At 34.3% G+C, this 15,863-nt stretch overlaps 2 protein-coding genes across 2 annotated transcripts; both read left to right on the top strand.

The window, feature by feature from the left end:
* Positions 98–3,914, top strand: LOC109712871 (ferredoxin--NADP reductase, embryo isozyme, chloroplastic-like). The gene is made up of 6 exons (XM_020236661.1): positions 98–261; positions 350–406; positions 1,313–1,648; positions 2,431–2,650; positions 3,051–3,291; positions 3,382–3,914. Exons 1-6 carry the CDS (start codon positions 238–240, stop codon positions 3,638–3,640), a joined length of 1,137 nt encoding a protein of 378 aa, XP_020092250.1. The 5' UTR covers positions 98–237; the 3' UTR covers positions 3,641–3,914.
* LOC109712336 (caffeoylshikimate esterase-like) lies at positions 7,955–9,495 on the top strand. Its single transcript, XM_020235853.1, has 2 exons — positions 7,955–8,381; positions 8,536–9,495. Exons 1-2 carry the CDS (start codon positions 8,185–8,187, stop codon positions 9,326–9,328), a joined length of 990 nt encoding a protein of 329 aa, XP_020091442.1. The 5' UTR covers positions 7,955–8,184; the 3' UTR covers positions 9,329–9,495.

Genomic DNA, 15,863 nt, shown 5'->3' with positions numbered 1-15,863 from the left:
GAGCCGAGCCGAGCCGAGCCAAAGCCGCTTGTTTCGGCTCGCGTCGGTAATGCAACAAGCTTTGAGGGGCTTTTAAGGTAACGAGTTGTCGGAGTGGAAGGGCTACTCGTCCCTTCCGCTACCTCAAGGGCTCCTCCTCCTCCTCCTCCCCTCCTCTTTCGTACCTATAAAACAAACCCTAGATTCCGATCGAGGTGGGAAAGAAGAAGGACAAAACCCTAGTGACCTCGATCGATCATGGCGCGGGCTTTGGGAGCTCAGGTCCGTGGATTTCTTCGTCCTCTTGCGATTTCTTAGGATGATACTTTATCAAATTTCGCCTCATTTTGTTGTTTGACTTCTATTGCAGGCGCCTCTATCCGTGCAAATTGGGTCGGATGCGTCTCTGAGGAAGCACGGATTCGAGGTTTGATTACTTCAATTTCTTTCCAATTCATTGTTTTCGTTGTTGAACTTTGATCTCTACAGCGGTTAGATTCTTGATTTAGGGGAAATATTTGTTGTTATTAATGCATGGTTGGTTGTGGTGATGGGTTGTTGTCGTTGAGATTATCCATTTAAATCCTGTTTGATTTGCCCATTTTGATCCTTGGTGGTATCACTCAAGTCTTTAGTGCTGGAAAGTTCTTAGTTTTGTCTTATGTTTTCATTATGTATTCATCGTTGGGGATTAGTTATGTAAATTGCGCCAAGATCAATCAATAATTGTAATATTTAGCTAGGGTTTAGGGTTTTGACCTATCATTTCGATGGTTTTTTTCACTGTTAAGGAAAAGTAAATTGTAATATTCATAAATTCCAATAATTTGCCAACTATTTGAATGTTGAACTCCAGTTCATTGCCTTTTTCTTCTTTTTTATTTCTTGTTTTGTCTATTCTAATTTTAACTTTTTCCCATAATTTGTATTACGCCTCTGTTGATATCATAATTAGCCTAGTTTCATCTGATTGGCATTCTATTTCTATCCAAACAGATTAGTCATCTTCCTTTAATTGCAAAAGATCTGCAAAGATTTTGCATTTGACAAAACAAGATTATTTGTAACCGTAAGTGTCTAAGGTTTTTTCCGTCATAAAATGGATGGAAGTAAAATTGTGGCATTTATAATGTGCGTAATGGCTGGACACTGCTTTCTATTCCGTTGAAATCCCAATTTTACCATTATATATGCTCTCTTAAACATTTGTGGTTTCTGGAAACTGCTTTAGCATATAGTTGGTTCTGATTATTGTTTTTGGCAGGTTACATCAGATTGTCATTTTGAGAATGTTCTTCTTCTTCTTTTTCCTTTTTGTTTTTAATGATTTCAGGGTCATAATAATCTCAGCTTCCACCGTAGATCATGGAATTCTACATCTTTAGAACTGAAAAAGAGGAATGTACAACTAAAATATCAAAACGAGGTGGTATGCATGTCCGTACAGCAAGCAAGCAAAAAGAAAGTTGCAGTTCAGCCTTTAGAATTAGAGAATGCTAAAGAACCGCCTCTCAACCTGTACAAACCCAAGGAACCTTATACAGCAACAATTGTCTCCGTCGAGAGACTTGTTGGCCCCAAAGCTCCTGGTGAGACATGCCACATTGTAATTGATCATGGAGGCAATGTCCCTTACTGGGAAGGGCAAAGCTATGGAATTATTCCTCCTGTAAGTATTATATTCTGGTGCTCAATTTAGGGGTCTGTTTGATTTGTTGAAAACTTGATGTGCAGAGTTTTTATTTTTTTTGTTTTGTCTATATTGCTAGTGTTAACAAGTTCTTTCTTTTAATTAACTTGTTGGTTATCATTATAATTGTTGGCTCTTCATTTATCATGTCTCTGTCTTTTCTTTATTGTATACTCTCCTCACTTTGATAGTTTCATTCCCTTTCATGAATTAGACTTAATGACTGAAATGTTCTTTCTCCTGTCATACCATATTGTAATTCTGTGTCGTCTTATCTTTAATAGCATCCATATGGTTAAATCATACATAATATCACCGTAATTTCATTATGAATGTGTCAATGCTGTAGAACAGGCGTTAGATTGCAATTTTATAAGATTTACATTCAAGAGGCATAAGAATTCCTTTCCAATCTTATAACATAACAGTATTGCCTTCTTGAAGTTCTTTCGCATTTTATTCCCCACCTTGCAAAGAGTAAAAACCAAAGTTGGCCTGCTACTAAGAAAGGACTCATGAAGCTCCATTCTGATTGTGATGCTTGTGAGTGCGGACAAGAGTGGTAACCATTTGGCGAACAGCTAATCCAACATTTCCTTTTAGTTTTACGGGAAAGTTCAGATACAACAGAAAGTGCCACTCCACTTTTTGAAGAATATTAGTAACTTTTTGTTTACTATTTTTCTCTATTGATGTTTCTGACAGAATTTATCATTGTGTTCTTTATGCATTTAAGTCATCGTTTTTATCTATTTCTTCAGGGCGAGAACCCAAAGAAACCTGGGTCTCCTCAGAATGTTCGCCTTTACTCGATTGCGTCAACAAGGTACGGAGATTCATTTGATGGCAAGACTGCCAGCTTATGTGTTCGTCGTGCCGTGTATTATGATCCAGAAACTGGTAAGGAGGATCCTTCAAAGAGTGGTGTATGCAGTAATTTTCTCTGTGACGCAAAGCCTGGGGACAAGATTCAGATCACTGGTATGATAAGAAGTCAACTTGTTTGATATTGCCTGCAAGTTTGAATTTATGAAATGATGGAGATTGAGTTCTGTGCCTGCTGTGTGTGTTCATACAATTAATTAATCCCACTTTTGACTATTGAGGAAACTCTCAAATGATCAGTCACATGTTCCTCTGACTTGCTACTTTAGCCAATTGTTTGTCCTTTTTTGCACAGCGCAAAGAACATAATTATCATATTCATCTCTTTCCTTGTGCCATATGTTTGTTTTATTTCTTTTTCTGCAAGTATCTTTTATGTCGTTTTCTGTTCTCACGTTTATTCTTTTAACAAGAAAATGACTTCTTTATTTCTTATTATAGATACTGTTCATTTTCTTCCTCAATATAAGTTCCATAATTTGGCATGTGACTGCAGGTCCCTCTGGCAAGATAATGCTTTTACCCGAGGATAACCCTAATGCCACTCATATCATGATAGCCACTGGGACTGGTGTAGCACCTTTCCGAGGCTACCTCCGCCGCCTATTCATGGAGTCTGTTCCCAACTACCACTTTGGCGGCCTTGCTTGGCTCTTCCTCGGGGTTGCTAATACTGATAGCCTTTTGTACGACGACGAGTTCACAAACTATCTCCGTGAACACCCTGACAATTTCAGGTACTAGAACCTTCTCTCATGTGCTCATGAATAATATATTTCTATACTAAATTGAAAATGCTTATCGCGTTTTGATGAACCAATTCCCAGGTATGACAAAGCCCTCAGCAGGGAGCATAAGAGCAAGAAAGGCGGGAAGATGTACGTGCAGGACAAGATTGAGGAGTACAGTGACGAAATCTTCAAGCTTCTAGATGGTGGTGCTCACATATACTTCTGCGGTTTGAAAGGGATGATGCCCGGGATCCAGGACACGCTGAAGAGAGTTGCCGAGGAAAGAGGGGAGAGCTGGGATGCGAAGCTTTCGCAGCTCAAGAAGAACAAGCAATGGCATGTAGAGGTCTATTAGTCACCATCCAAATGCAAAGCGTAATAAATTGCTTGGATTGCTGGATAAAACATTGGTCTGATTCCAATTTTTTTTGGTGACATAAATGTTATTTCACTCTTATTAATTAGCGAGGATACGCACATTCTAGCTAGCTCAATTTATGGTTGTGATGCAATTTATTTAGCTTCAGCTGCTGTTTATAAGGGCAGTTCACCATGCTCCATTTGATTGTGGTGAGATTTTTTTAGCTGCCAAAATCTACAAAATAAAGTTCCTTCTGCAATTCATATTTCTTACCCAATCCTGAGTTGAAAATAGAAAATGAAGTAACTCACAAATGATATAAAGATGTTGTTTTGATATCCTCTTTCTTATTGAGGTCTTTCTAAATTGAACGGCAGTAATATCTGATTCATGGTCTATTGTTGGAATATAGTTTCCTCTTTAAGAGTTTTATTTGTGTTTTCATCAGGTATTCACATTTGGTGTGTTTGTTCAAACTGAATTTGGGGCAGAAGAGTAATCACCCACAATTGTGAAGAGTATTTAGCCCTTGTTTGCAACAGCCCTAGGCCCCTAGTAAACATCTAGGGTTGCGTAATTAATAACTCGATATATGGAAACTGATGTATTAGAAGATCTTAAGGTTATTTACATTAGGGACACCTCTTTTTTTTTTTTTTTTGGGTTCTTATGAGCACTAAAATAATAATTGGAATCTAAATTATATAATCAGAGACTGATTAATGTTACATTATTATAGTATAAATGGCATGATTAAACAGCTGGGAATAAAGAGTTGGGAGGTTGTGGCACCGAAAGAAAAGTTTCATAATTATTTATCAACCGTCGGATTTTTTGTACTAACATGAAAAAACGGTTTGTCTCTAAAATTTAAACTATCAGATAACAATATTTCTAATTTTACATATTCAACGCTCGCTTCATGTTTGGATTCGAGATTTTTTAATATGTGCGAGACGTGATATTAACTTAAATTAGAGAAAATTAAATAAAACTAAGGGTCCGACAGAACTTGAACTTTGAACGTTCTACTCTTATATCATATTAAATTATATAAATAATTTTTTTTTATTTTTAAAATATTAAACCGTTAGAGAATGATGCTTCTAATTTGTATATCCAACAACAACTAACTCAAGCTATCACTCGAATTTAATCCAAATAAATTTGGAAGTTGACACCTGACCCACTAACCTTATTTATTGGAACATTAATTATTATTTCATTCCAAGTCATGGTTAACAGCTCAACATGAAAGACACTTAAATTACCTCATCTGCAAAAGTTAGGGTCACTGACTTTTTGTGGCCCTCATTAAAAATTGATGGGGCCTTTGGGGCCTTTTTATTTTTCTTTCTTTTTTGTTTTTTTTTGTTTTTTTGTTTTTGTTTTTTTTTTGTTGGGAGGGTTTTATTAGTTGGGACATTAGCAGGTGGAAATAAAGCTTGGATTTATTGTGTTTGGTCCCATTTTTATATAATCAGTATACAAAATAGACTTGCAAATAGACGGATTGGTTAACTCGTGGATGGATCATTAGATCTGCGAGTAATATAGACATAGATAAAATATATTTGTAAATTTTTTGGGTGGTCAATATTTTTATCCATTCCCACCTACAGGCGGGTGAGGGGGTATGCGGGTTATTTATAAGTATATATATATATATATAGTTTTTAAAGTATAACATAAATTATTGTTTGAAATATCACAGCATACAATAAACAATATAAAATTTTAAAGTGCATAAATTACATTATATAAAAGTATTTTATTATTCTTATTTTTTGTACCCACCCCATTTACTTATAATTTTGAATAGAAAAAATTAATATCCATATCTGCGAATTTGTGAATAACTTTCAGCAGGTACCCGCGGGCAGGAATAGAAATTGCCTCTTTTCTCTCCTCCATTACTATTGGATGAACAGTTAGGACTCTTAGGTTGTACAAGTTTAATTCAATGTTCCTTTATCTATGAAAAATATTGGACATGAAATCTATAGACATTATAAATAGGGACACCACCACACATGCATGTTTGTGGTTTTTAATATCTCTATCTCTCACCTTCATGTGGGAATGCCCTACTAGGGCTATGGATGGATTTGGTTGAACCAACTTTAATTTTTCTTTTGCAAATTTAATCACAGCAAACTTCGAAATTTAAGTTTTACTCCAATTCTAGTAGTAGAACAATAGAGTATATATGTTTGGGCCAGGTCCACATCTAACTTATTGAGATTTTGATCTGCATAAACGTTTTGATGATCTACATGATCGAGGTGCATGGATCAATTTAAGAGGGTAATACTATGATTCGAGACAGAAAAGAATGTACAACTTTTGGCTGGAGTAGAAAACTTGAATAAATTTCCAGATCTAATAGTTTTAGAAGCCTCACTTATAAAATTTTCTTATTAATTACTTTGGTCTCTTAATTAAGCTGGTGAAGGTAAATACCGCGTGGTAAATTGTTACTAGCACCTGGCACAGATCCAATACCAAATCGATCCGATGCTTCACATATTAGCTACTAACGTTATTTTTTAAGAAGGTAAAAAAAATGTATAAAACTTGGTTGAATTGTAGACCATTTTGAATGTATTTTGATTCGACTGTCCAATTTATCAAAATTTTTATTTTAATAACCAACTTTTTAGTTTGCTTTATTTAAGTGATTTGACGGCTCTGCAGATACATAATTTAACCTAATTACATATTTTAATAAAATTATAGATACGTAAATTGCTTAAAATATAGCAACAACGAGATCAAAAAGAGGAAGTGCCAGGAAGTGGAAACTGAAACACAACCATACACGTGAAAGAGGTGGATGATGACCTTTTCCGTGAAATTTGAGGCAACTACTGCTCATTAATTCTCATGCAATGAATACAACTAACATCTGTCTCTCTTTTACTTGCGAGAAGGTTGTTATTAGACCTCTTCCCTTCTTTCTTTCTTTGGAATTTAAAGCTTTTGTTCATACAAATTAGTCTTCTTTGCAGAAGCAGCAGTGATTAGGGCTTTTTATGATTGGTGCGCTCATCTACCATCCTTTCTAAAGTGCTGTTACAGGTCTTTTTCTAATATTGTTTTTATATATTATCGATGCGTTGATAAATTTATATAGTATCTTAAAGTGCATGCACGAGTTAATCACAAATCTCCACGTTATAAACACTCAATAGGCAGAAGGGTTTGGAATGACCGCTGAATTCAAATACAAAATTTTAAGTCGAGGGATAATGACAGCTATATTTAATACAAAAGAATTACATAAGTAAGCTAAACAAGTCATTAATAACGCATCAGCTTTAATTTCTCTGTTAAAAACTAACATGTCGACATGCGAAGCATTAAGTGAAGTTTGGTAACTAATTTTGGTAAGGATCCTAAATTTTTGTAACTATTTGAACAAGTTATAATTAAAAAGTACATTGTTGAAGTTGATTTAATTAAAGCATGTGCAAGGATTTTACGTTTGTTATTTAGCGGAAACAAAATCATATGGCTCTTAGAACTAGTCGGCACTAGTACTTTTGACGATTCTTCTTGGAAGCATTAGGCTAGTTGATTGACCAGTTGATTGGAAAAGGAAAAATGTTCTATGTTCATGTTCAAAACTTAAAATTAATTATATACTGAACAAATTAAAGTTGTTATAATTATAATTAATTAATATTAATTTTGTTACAAAGTTCTGGATCAAGCCTGCAGCTATATGAGTCTGAAAATGTGACATACTTAATAAAATCTATTAAACTTAAAAAATTTTAAACTTGTTAATTCTGAACCTACTAATATGTATTAATTGTTTACTCTTTTCTTAATTATTCGATGTAAAACTACTCGCCTAACAAAGTTCCACATCCTTTTAATTCATTTATTTCCAACACGTCTCTGGAGAAGAAATTAAAGTGGATCTAAATAAGAAGTTATTTCATTGTACGAATGTAAATTTAATTTACCCAACATAATTTTTTTTTTTTTACTGCATGGAAATGAATAAAGTTACAGTATTTAAAGGTGGTAAAAAAATATAAGAGAGGAAATGGACAAAAAACAAAAAGGCTTGCTTTGTAGATATTTGTCCTTTTCGCAGCATTAATGCATCAACATGTTCCAAGGTTGAGTATGAATCCTGAACTAATCAAGCTAATATAACCATCTCTATCGCATTAATATATACCAACAGATAGAACGTTCTAAAGCATTACTTAGATAGTAGAATTTCACTATTAAGAATGTTCAAGAGCTTCTTTTTATGCATTATTTTCCCTCTCAGTGACTACAAGGTACTATATATATATATATAAAATTGATAGTCTCATTGTTAGGATCACACAACAACCTCCCAACCCTATTAAATACTCAATTATGTACACCACTAAAGCTTAATCTCTTTTCTAATTCACTATATGCACTCACTCCTATATATATATATATATATATATAAACCCACAGATTAAATATCTTTCACTTAGTTACAAAGTTCATTCCAGTTGAAGATCCTCTTTTCTATATTTCTCCTCATGGCTCATCCCATACACCAAGCTAACAAGAGTAGCCCCTTTGGAGAACTCACAAGAGACGAGTTCTATGCGAAGCACAAAGTGATCCACCAAGAGTCCTTCATGCTCAACAAGAGGAACATGAAGATCTTCACCCAAACTTGGCGCCCGGCGCCGCACTCCGCCGACCTATCTGGCCTTGTCGCCATGATCCACGGGTAATTCGCAACAACCGATCAATCGGTTTCTCCTTACTGCGTTAAAATTTTCACTCAATTCGAACCCATAACTTTCTGCTCCGATCATCATAGTCTGATATGTTCCTTTGCATGTAGACAACGGTGTTTTAATATTTTGTACACTGATCAACAGGTATGCCTCGGAGAGCAGCTGGATTTTCGAGCTCACCGCGGTGGCCATCGCAAAGCTAGGGTTCCTTGTCTGCGCGCTCGACCTCCCCGGCCACGGTCGCTCCGAGGGACGGCGGGGCCACGTCCCCACGGTGACGCCGGTCGTCGACGACTGCATTCAATACTTCAGCTCTGTCAAATCGGCCCACGGACCGCTACCGTCCTTCCTCTACGGGGAATCGCTTGGTGGGGCCTTGGCCGTCCTAGTCTACCTCAAGCAAAAGGGCGGGTGGGACGGTCTCGTCCTGAACGGCGCGATGTGCGGCGTTTCCTCCAAGTTCAAACCGATTTGGCCGCTCGAGAAGTTCCTCCCCGCCGCGGCCTTCATCGCGCCGAATTGGCGAGTAGTGGTGACCCAGTCCCTAAGGCAAAAGTCGTACAAGGAGGAGTGGAAGAGGGAGCTGGTGCGGCGGAACCCGCGGGCGCAAAATTCGGAGCACCCGCCGGCGTCGACGGCGTTGGAGCTCACCAGGGTTTGTGAGGTGATAGGGAGGAGGTGCAGGGAGGTGGACGTGCCCATGCTGGTGCTGCATGGGGAGGATGACTCGGTGTGCGACTCGGACTCGGCCGAGTTGGTCTACGAGTTGGCTCGGAGCAAGGACAAGACCCTTAAGATTGTGCCCGGGATGTGGCACCAGTTGATTGGCGAGCCTAAGGACATAGTCGAGTTTGGGTTTGGGTTCATTTTTACTTGGCTTAAGGAGAGGGCCAATTCTCACTCCAGAAACGCTTATGTAGCCAATGGCCATGTGTGACAGAGTACTACACGCTACATATTATATATATTCTCGCGCGATAATAATTTGTACCCCAATTAATCTCAATGCGACATGTCAAATATTGATAAAGATTAATTGAGAATATATAATAGTCTGATTTTTTTTTCCAGTTATTTTGAAATAATGTTTTAACTTTATATATACTTTTTTTTTTTTTAATGCAGGATTGAGCTGATTAGATATTATTATTTCTGCATGCAAATGTACGTATTGTTGATTAATCAGAGATTCAAATGCTTCATTTTTTAGCAGTGATTTTAATAGAATTGAAAATGGTTATTTACAGATTAAAGTTAATTGCTTAGTATTCAAATGAGTAGAGTACGTTCACCGAATTCAATTAATATAGTTGATTTGTTCCTAACAACTAATTGCTATGCTAACATCACTTTTTTTTCCCCCTCAAAAATAAACCATCCACTAAGGACTGAGGGTTTAGGGCACATCCCTGCAGCCTGATCAAAGTCCATTGGGTTGTGCTTAATTTTGTAGGAAAATTGCTGGTTTAATTGTAAGAATTAGGTCTTTCGATATCTTATGGCGCGTTAAATGCACTAATCTACTATTTATAATGATGGTTTTTTTTTTTTGTTTTTGTTTTTGGTTGCCAAGAATATAAAAGTTGGTTGGAAGGAGCGAGATGTCATGAATTTGACACTGCAAAAAAAAAAAAAACAGTAAATTTGTGACGAGCGGAGGCAGGGACCATTAGAGCCTGTTTGTTTCACCAGATCTCTAACGCGAAAGTATCCCACTTTGTTGAATCGTGAGCATGGATATATGTTTGTAGAAGATTGGCAATCGAATCACCTAATTAAAAACGGTTGGTAGCGTACGATCTGTGAGCATGCACTACTCCCAACTTTATGTACGGCGTGGAAGCATGACTTTCAAAATTAGGTGTACGGTTGAAACTCGCAACCTCTAGCCTCTTCCAATCTCAGTGAAGCAAACATGATCTTAGCACATGCAGTAGCAACTTTCCTAAAAATGGAAAAGCTTAGAGATGGAGTGGAAGTTAAGAAGGGGAACATGAAGATGATTTTTTGGAATCATCTTTATATTTTGGTGCAGGAATATAATGAGTATACCTTTTTATAGCAAAATTATTGATCAAAACATATACTTTACTATAAAGCTATATGTTTAAATGTTGTTGCTGCATCATTGTTGATGACAGGATATTTAAACTAACGATAACGAGGCACCGTCATACATAATCTATGCTATTTGAACTTCTTAACAAACAAAATTTATAAGTTTTTAACAAATTGTAAGTGTTTTTCAATAATTAAAAATTATCAACTTTTAAGTGGCAAAAATTTTATTATTTTTCAACAAAATTTGTTTTGCATTTAGGTGTTTCAAAATCGATAATTCCTAATAAACTTTCTAACTTGAATTTGAGATATAATACTTAATCATTAGATGAAATCGTAAAATTTGATTTCTACGAGGTTCAAATAATTAATCTAGATCATGTATAACTGAGCCGGTCATCGATGATGCGAATGTGTCATTGCGAGAGACAATGTGAAAGTAAAAGGTAACTCTACTTAGTTACATAACTGTTGTAATTATTCAAACAACACTTTTTAAATGCTCCAGGCCAAGTCAAAGACTCAACTTGGGTCCATGTTGACTCAACTTTTAGGTAGAGAGTGTGTCTTGGGTTGGCAATTTTGGCTTGTCGATCCTGAAACACTAGTCATGATCTACTTTGGACTTCTTAGAGTTAGGTTTAGTTACAAAGAACGTACGTTTAAAGTTCCCCCCCAAAAAAGAGAAAAATCAAAAGGTGATGGATCCATGCACCCGAATATAATCTCTGATAAAGGCCAAAAACACTTTTATTAAAGTTTTTTGGATCCTTCTTTAGAATTAACATGGAATAGAGGTAGTATCTATTTTCGTGGGGTGGACCACAAGATTACATGGAAAAGGAAATGCAAGATTAAAATTTAAATAAACAAATAAACGAGAGGTAATATTAATAAAAGGAAAAAGAGATTTTTTTTTTTTCACAGAAACAAAAGTTATTTTTTTGAAAAATAGGTAGCAAGCTACCTGCTTCATTGATTAAGTCAAATGAACTGAGCGTACAAGTTGGAAGCAGCTTAGGCCTCCGAGAAACCGGCAAAAAGGTAAAAAAGAAATTAAAAAGCAAAAAGAAAATCAACGTAACAAAAGAAAGTGGAACAGATGAAGGGGTACAGAAAAGACATCAGAGTATTGTGGTCCAATTGCTGATTAGTAGTTTGACACGTTCAAGAGATCTGGTGATATTGGGCGGCTTTCCACTGAAAACAGAGTTGTTTCTATCCGTCCATATTACCCACCAAGTCGCAGCTAGGAGGATCAAGTCTTGTTTTCTCGACGAATCAGCATGGATTTCGATAGTTCCAGCCCACAGAAACAAAAGTTACTGAAGATTCCGCGCCACCAAACTTAAGAATTGGCCATGGGTCTCAAAATATCATTTTTGTTTACCACATAGTACAAATTTCAGACTTCTCAATTTACTCAGTTCTACTATTGTAGAACGCAGCGGAAGAATTCGTTTATACATTTTGCGAAAGCGACTCGTGCTAGAACGCGATGAGCTCCAATCGTAGAGATTAATTCACATGTCCTCGGATCGTCCACAAAGATCTTCTAACGTTCCGAACCGGTAGTGGATCGAATACATGCAAACGAATACTTTCAAGACCTTCTAGGATAATAAAAAATATGGTTTCTATCTCTCACAAGATGGCTCACAAATTATTATATTATTTCTTATTTTATTTTTTGTTACTTTTTATGAGAGATGGTCTATACATTTATAAGGAATCAAGAAACCTTAATAGTGAAGCAAAACATTAGGCCTAATCGATTTTTTGATTGTTATCTTAATATGGCTATAATATATCTCTAATTAGCTTTTTTATTTAAAACGAGATTAATTCTAGTCCAATTAAACAATATATATAATAATCGTCGGATCGAGTCCGATCATGGGCGCACCCGATTCGGTTTAACTGATTGCCGACAACAATTAATAAACGACAAATGACTGAAACTTAAAGCGAATGAAAGAACAAGGCCAATAGTACACATGTGGACAAGTTATTCCACATTGAGTTGGAAACAATAGGTCATTGATGACATCTTAGGGTTTGGCCTCTAGTTTTACTTCATCTGTTGTTTCCACAGCTGAGAATATCTCTACAAGTTCAAAATTGCTCACGTTCATGTCTCATTCACAATATTCATGTGCTTTTTATTAACCTATCAAGTTCAAATTCACCCACGTTGTTTTGCATTGATTAAGGATTATTTGTTTTGTTCTCTTATGTGGCACCTCCAAGTCCACGGATTCAATTAATCTAAGCACATTGCTTGCGAAAATGACTTTGACATTACTTGTTAAGTGTGGGGTCCTTCTTATATTGTTGGTTAATTTCTTGAAATCAATTACACCTGTAAACCACATTCCTTCGGTTTCATAGTCACATGTTTTTTAAGAAAACACTAATTAAGAGGGTTATCTCTTAAAAGAAAACACTAAGAGGGGGTTTTTTTTTTTCTTTTTTTAGATTTTTAAAAATTGGCATACCTAGCACGGTTCCTGAGAAGATCATCTAAATTTCTTGCACCAAGCATCAAAATCTGTGAGACTAGTTCGTTCATTTTTCTAAAAAAAAAAATTAGATGAAAATACGAAGCAATTGGGCTTCAAACTATTCTCACATATTTTGAAGCAATTAGGCTTCAATTTTAGTGCGAATTGTTTGTAGGGGAACTCTACCCTCTCTGATCCATTCAACACGTGCTTGAGACCTTTATATCGGCTATCAAGTCCTTTACCACTTACACAAGATACGACTAGCAATGAAATGTTGTATGTTTTTCCGCATGATTCTTGGTCCATCGACCACACTAATATTAATAGAAAAAAATTTAGATGGGCTCTTTTGTGGCCTGGATGCAGATCAAAGCCCAATTTACACCATTCGATACAACCGCAAAATGGGCTTAATAGAAAGGAGAAAAGTATGCAGCTACTGGGAAATTTCCATACAAGTGTGTTCTTGTTCTTGTTGGTCACCACAGAGATTTTAGTTACTATACTCTTAAGAAGCTTATCTAAGAGCCGTTCAAGTATCATTTTTAGATATTTACAAATGTTACCGTCGATTCCCGATAAAAACTTTCCATCAACCCACTAAAATCTACATTTGGATCGGTCTTGTTTATAACTAATTCGTTCTGATCGTATTTGGATTGAATTTTTGTCTGAAGTTCTATCTGAATGTCAAATACTAAGTCGATTTCTGAAGCTTGTCAGATTAAGTTTAGATCAAAATACAAACACAAAGTGCGGTTCAAATCGGATTAGTATGAACCAAAAGTCCAATTCAAATCCAGATTCTAATAAAATTAGCTGAAAGTTTATCTAGAAGACTAAAATTGAAACCTCAGGGGACATTTTTTATTCAAATTAGGATAAACTTCAAAAGCCATTACTGTAATTTCACATCTTCTTACTTTAGTACCTTATGGTTTAAAGTGTATCAATTTAGTACTATGTTATCTTTTTGTCAGCTCCTCCGTTAGCATTTCGTTAAATTATATACAAAAAACTTCATATACCTTACCAAGGTTTATCGAATATTCACTTTAGTATCTCTTAGTTTTAATTTTGTCGCTAATTTAACTAAAAAAATTAGTATAGGGGATAATAAAAAGAGAAAAATGAAACCACAAGATACTAAATTGATACACTTTAAACCATATGATACTAAAGTGAAAAAGTACGGAACCACATGAGTGATATTTGAAGTTTTTCCTTCAAATTAAACCACAAAGCACGAGAGGTAAACTAGACTCAAAGAACACATGATTCCACAGAGATTATTCTATTCCATTACCCCCACTTCACTTTTCTTTAAGGCCCCGTTTGGATACCTCTAAAAACGTAGCATAGTTAAACTATGCTACGCCGATAGAAAAATAATCCTATGAAGCGTTTGGAAGAAACAAAATGACGTAATTTTTAGAGTATAGTTATACCATACTCTAAAAAATGGAGTAAAGTTACAATCCACTTTAACCAAAGGAAAAAAATTCCACCATTTTGGGCTCCCCAAGATGTATCAATTTCTAAATTTTAAATTTCAACATAAAATTTTAAATTTCAAATTTTAAAATTTTAAAATTCATTTTTAATTTTGATTTCAAATTTCAAATTTCAAAAAGTTCAAATTTCAAATTTCAAAAAGTTCAAATTTCAAATTTCAACTTTCAAATTTCAAAATATTCAAATTCAACTTCAAATTTGAAATTTCAAATTCAAAATAGTTCAAATTTCAAATTCAAATTCAAATTTCAAAAAGTTTCAAATTTCAAATTTCAACTTGTCAAATTTCAATTCAAATTCAAAAGTTCAAATTTTCAAATTTCAAATTCAAATTTAAAATTCAAAAAGTTCAAATTTCTTCAAATTTCAACTTCAATTTCAAATTTCAATTTCAAAAATTTCAAATTTCTACTTCAAAATTTCAATTTCAAAATTTCAAAAGTCAAATTTCAAATTTCAAAAGTTCCAAATTTCAAATTTTCAACTTTCAAATTCAAATTTTAAAAATTTCAAAATTCAAATTTAAATTCAAATTTCAAAATTTTCAAAATTTCAAATTTCAACATTTCCAAATAGACTAAATTCAAAATTTCAAATTTTCAAATTTCAAATTATCTTCAACTTTCAAATTCCAAATCTTCAAAAATTTCCAAATCAAATTTCAAATTTCAGAATTTCAAATTTTAATTTAATCTTGTGAATTTTTACATTTAATTTCAAAATTTAAATTAAACTTAAATTTTAAATTTAAATTTATAATATGTAAGTTTATAATTAAATTTCAAATTTAAAATTTTAATTATAGATTTTTAAAATTTCAAAATTTAAAGTTAAAATGGTATAGTCTTAACATTTTAACAGATTTAAAGTGTTTCAATTTCAAATTTTAAATTTCAAATTACCAATATTCATAATTTAAAAACATAAAATCTAATTTAATTTTATATTTTTACATTTAATTTTAAAGTTTTATATTTGAATTTTGAATTTTAATATTTTTAATTTTTTATTTGTTAAATTTTGAATTTTGAATTTTAAAATTTTAGAAATTTAATTGTTATAAATCCTGTGGAATTGTATGATATGTATCCAAACAGCTTAAAAATGAAGCTGTGGAATTTTTTTGTAGTTATAGAATTCCGTATTTCATTTAGACCAAAACCATAGAATAAAAATTCCATGAAGTTTTTTAACTATGTATCCAAACAGGGCCTAATTGTTAGGGAACCTGGGATCCCTAAACTATGATACGAGGTTAGTTGGAAATTTCCTCAAAAAAAGGATAGCATGGTAGGGCCTATCACGTTGCTAGGTGCATATTGGTCCCAGTAGTCAAAAGAAAATATGCAAAATCATAGATTTGTAATTAATGTTTGGTGGCATGTAAAT

This window comes from Ananas comosus, linkage group 7 (assembly GCF_001540865.1).
Source record: "Ananas comosus cultivar F153 linkage group 7, ASM154086v1, whole genome shotgun sequence".
Taxonomy (NCBI): Eukaryota; Viridiplantae; Streptophyta; class Magnoliopsida; order Poales; family Bromeliaceae; genus Ananas; species Ananas comosus.
The sequence above is the reverse complement of the archived record's forward strand: the minus strand, read 5'-3'. Positions and strand labels throughout refer to the sequence as shown.

Bases quoted from the DNA above. Each gene is read 5' to 3' on its own strand.
- LOC109712871 (XM_020236661.1), top strand. From the start codon at position 238: ATGGCGCGGGCTTTGGGAGCTCAG. The intron at 262-349 runs GTCCGTGGATTT...CTTCTATTGCAG, and splicing joins CGCGGGCTTTGGGAGCTCAG to GCGCCTCTATCCGTGCAAAT. The intron at 407-1,312 runs GTTTGATTACTT...TAATGATTTCAG, and splicing joins TGAGGAAGCACGGATTCGAG to GGTCATAATAATCTCAGCTT.
- LOC109712336 (XM_020235853.1), top strand. From the start codon at position 8,185: ATGGCTCATCCCATACACCAAGCTAACAAGAGTAGCCCCTTTGGAGAA. The intron at 8,382-8,535 runs GTAATTCGCAAC...ACTGATCAACAG, and splicing joins CTTGTCGCCATGATCCACGG to GTATGCCTCGGAGAGCAGCT.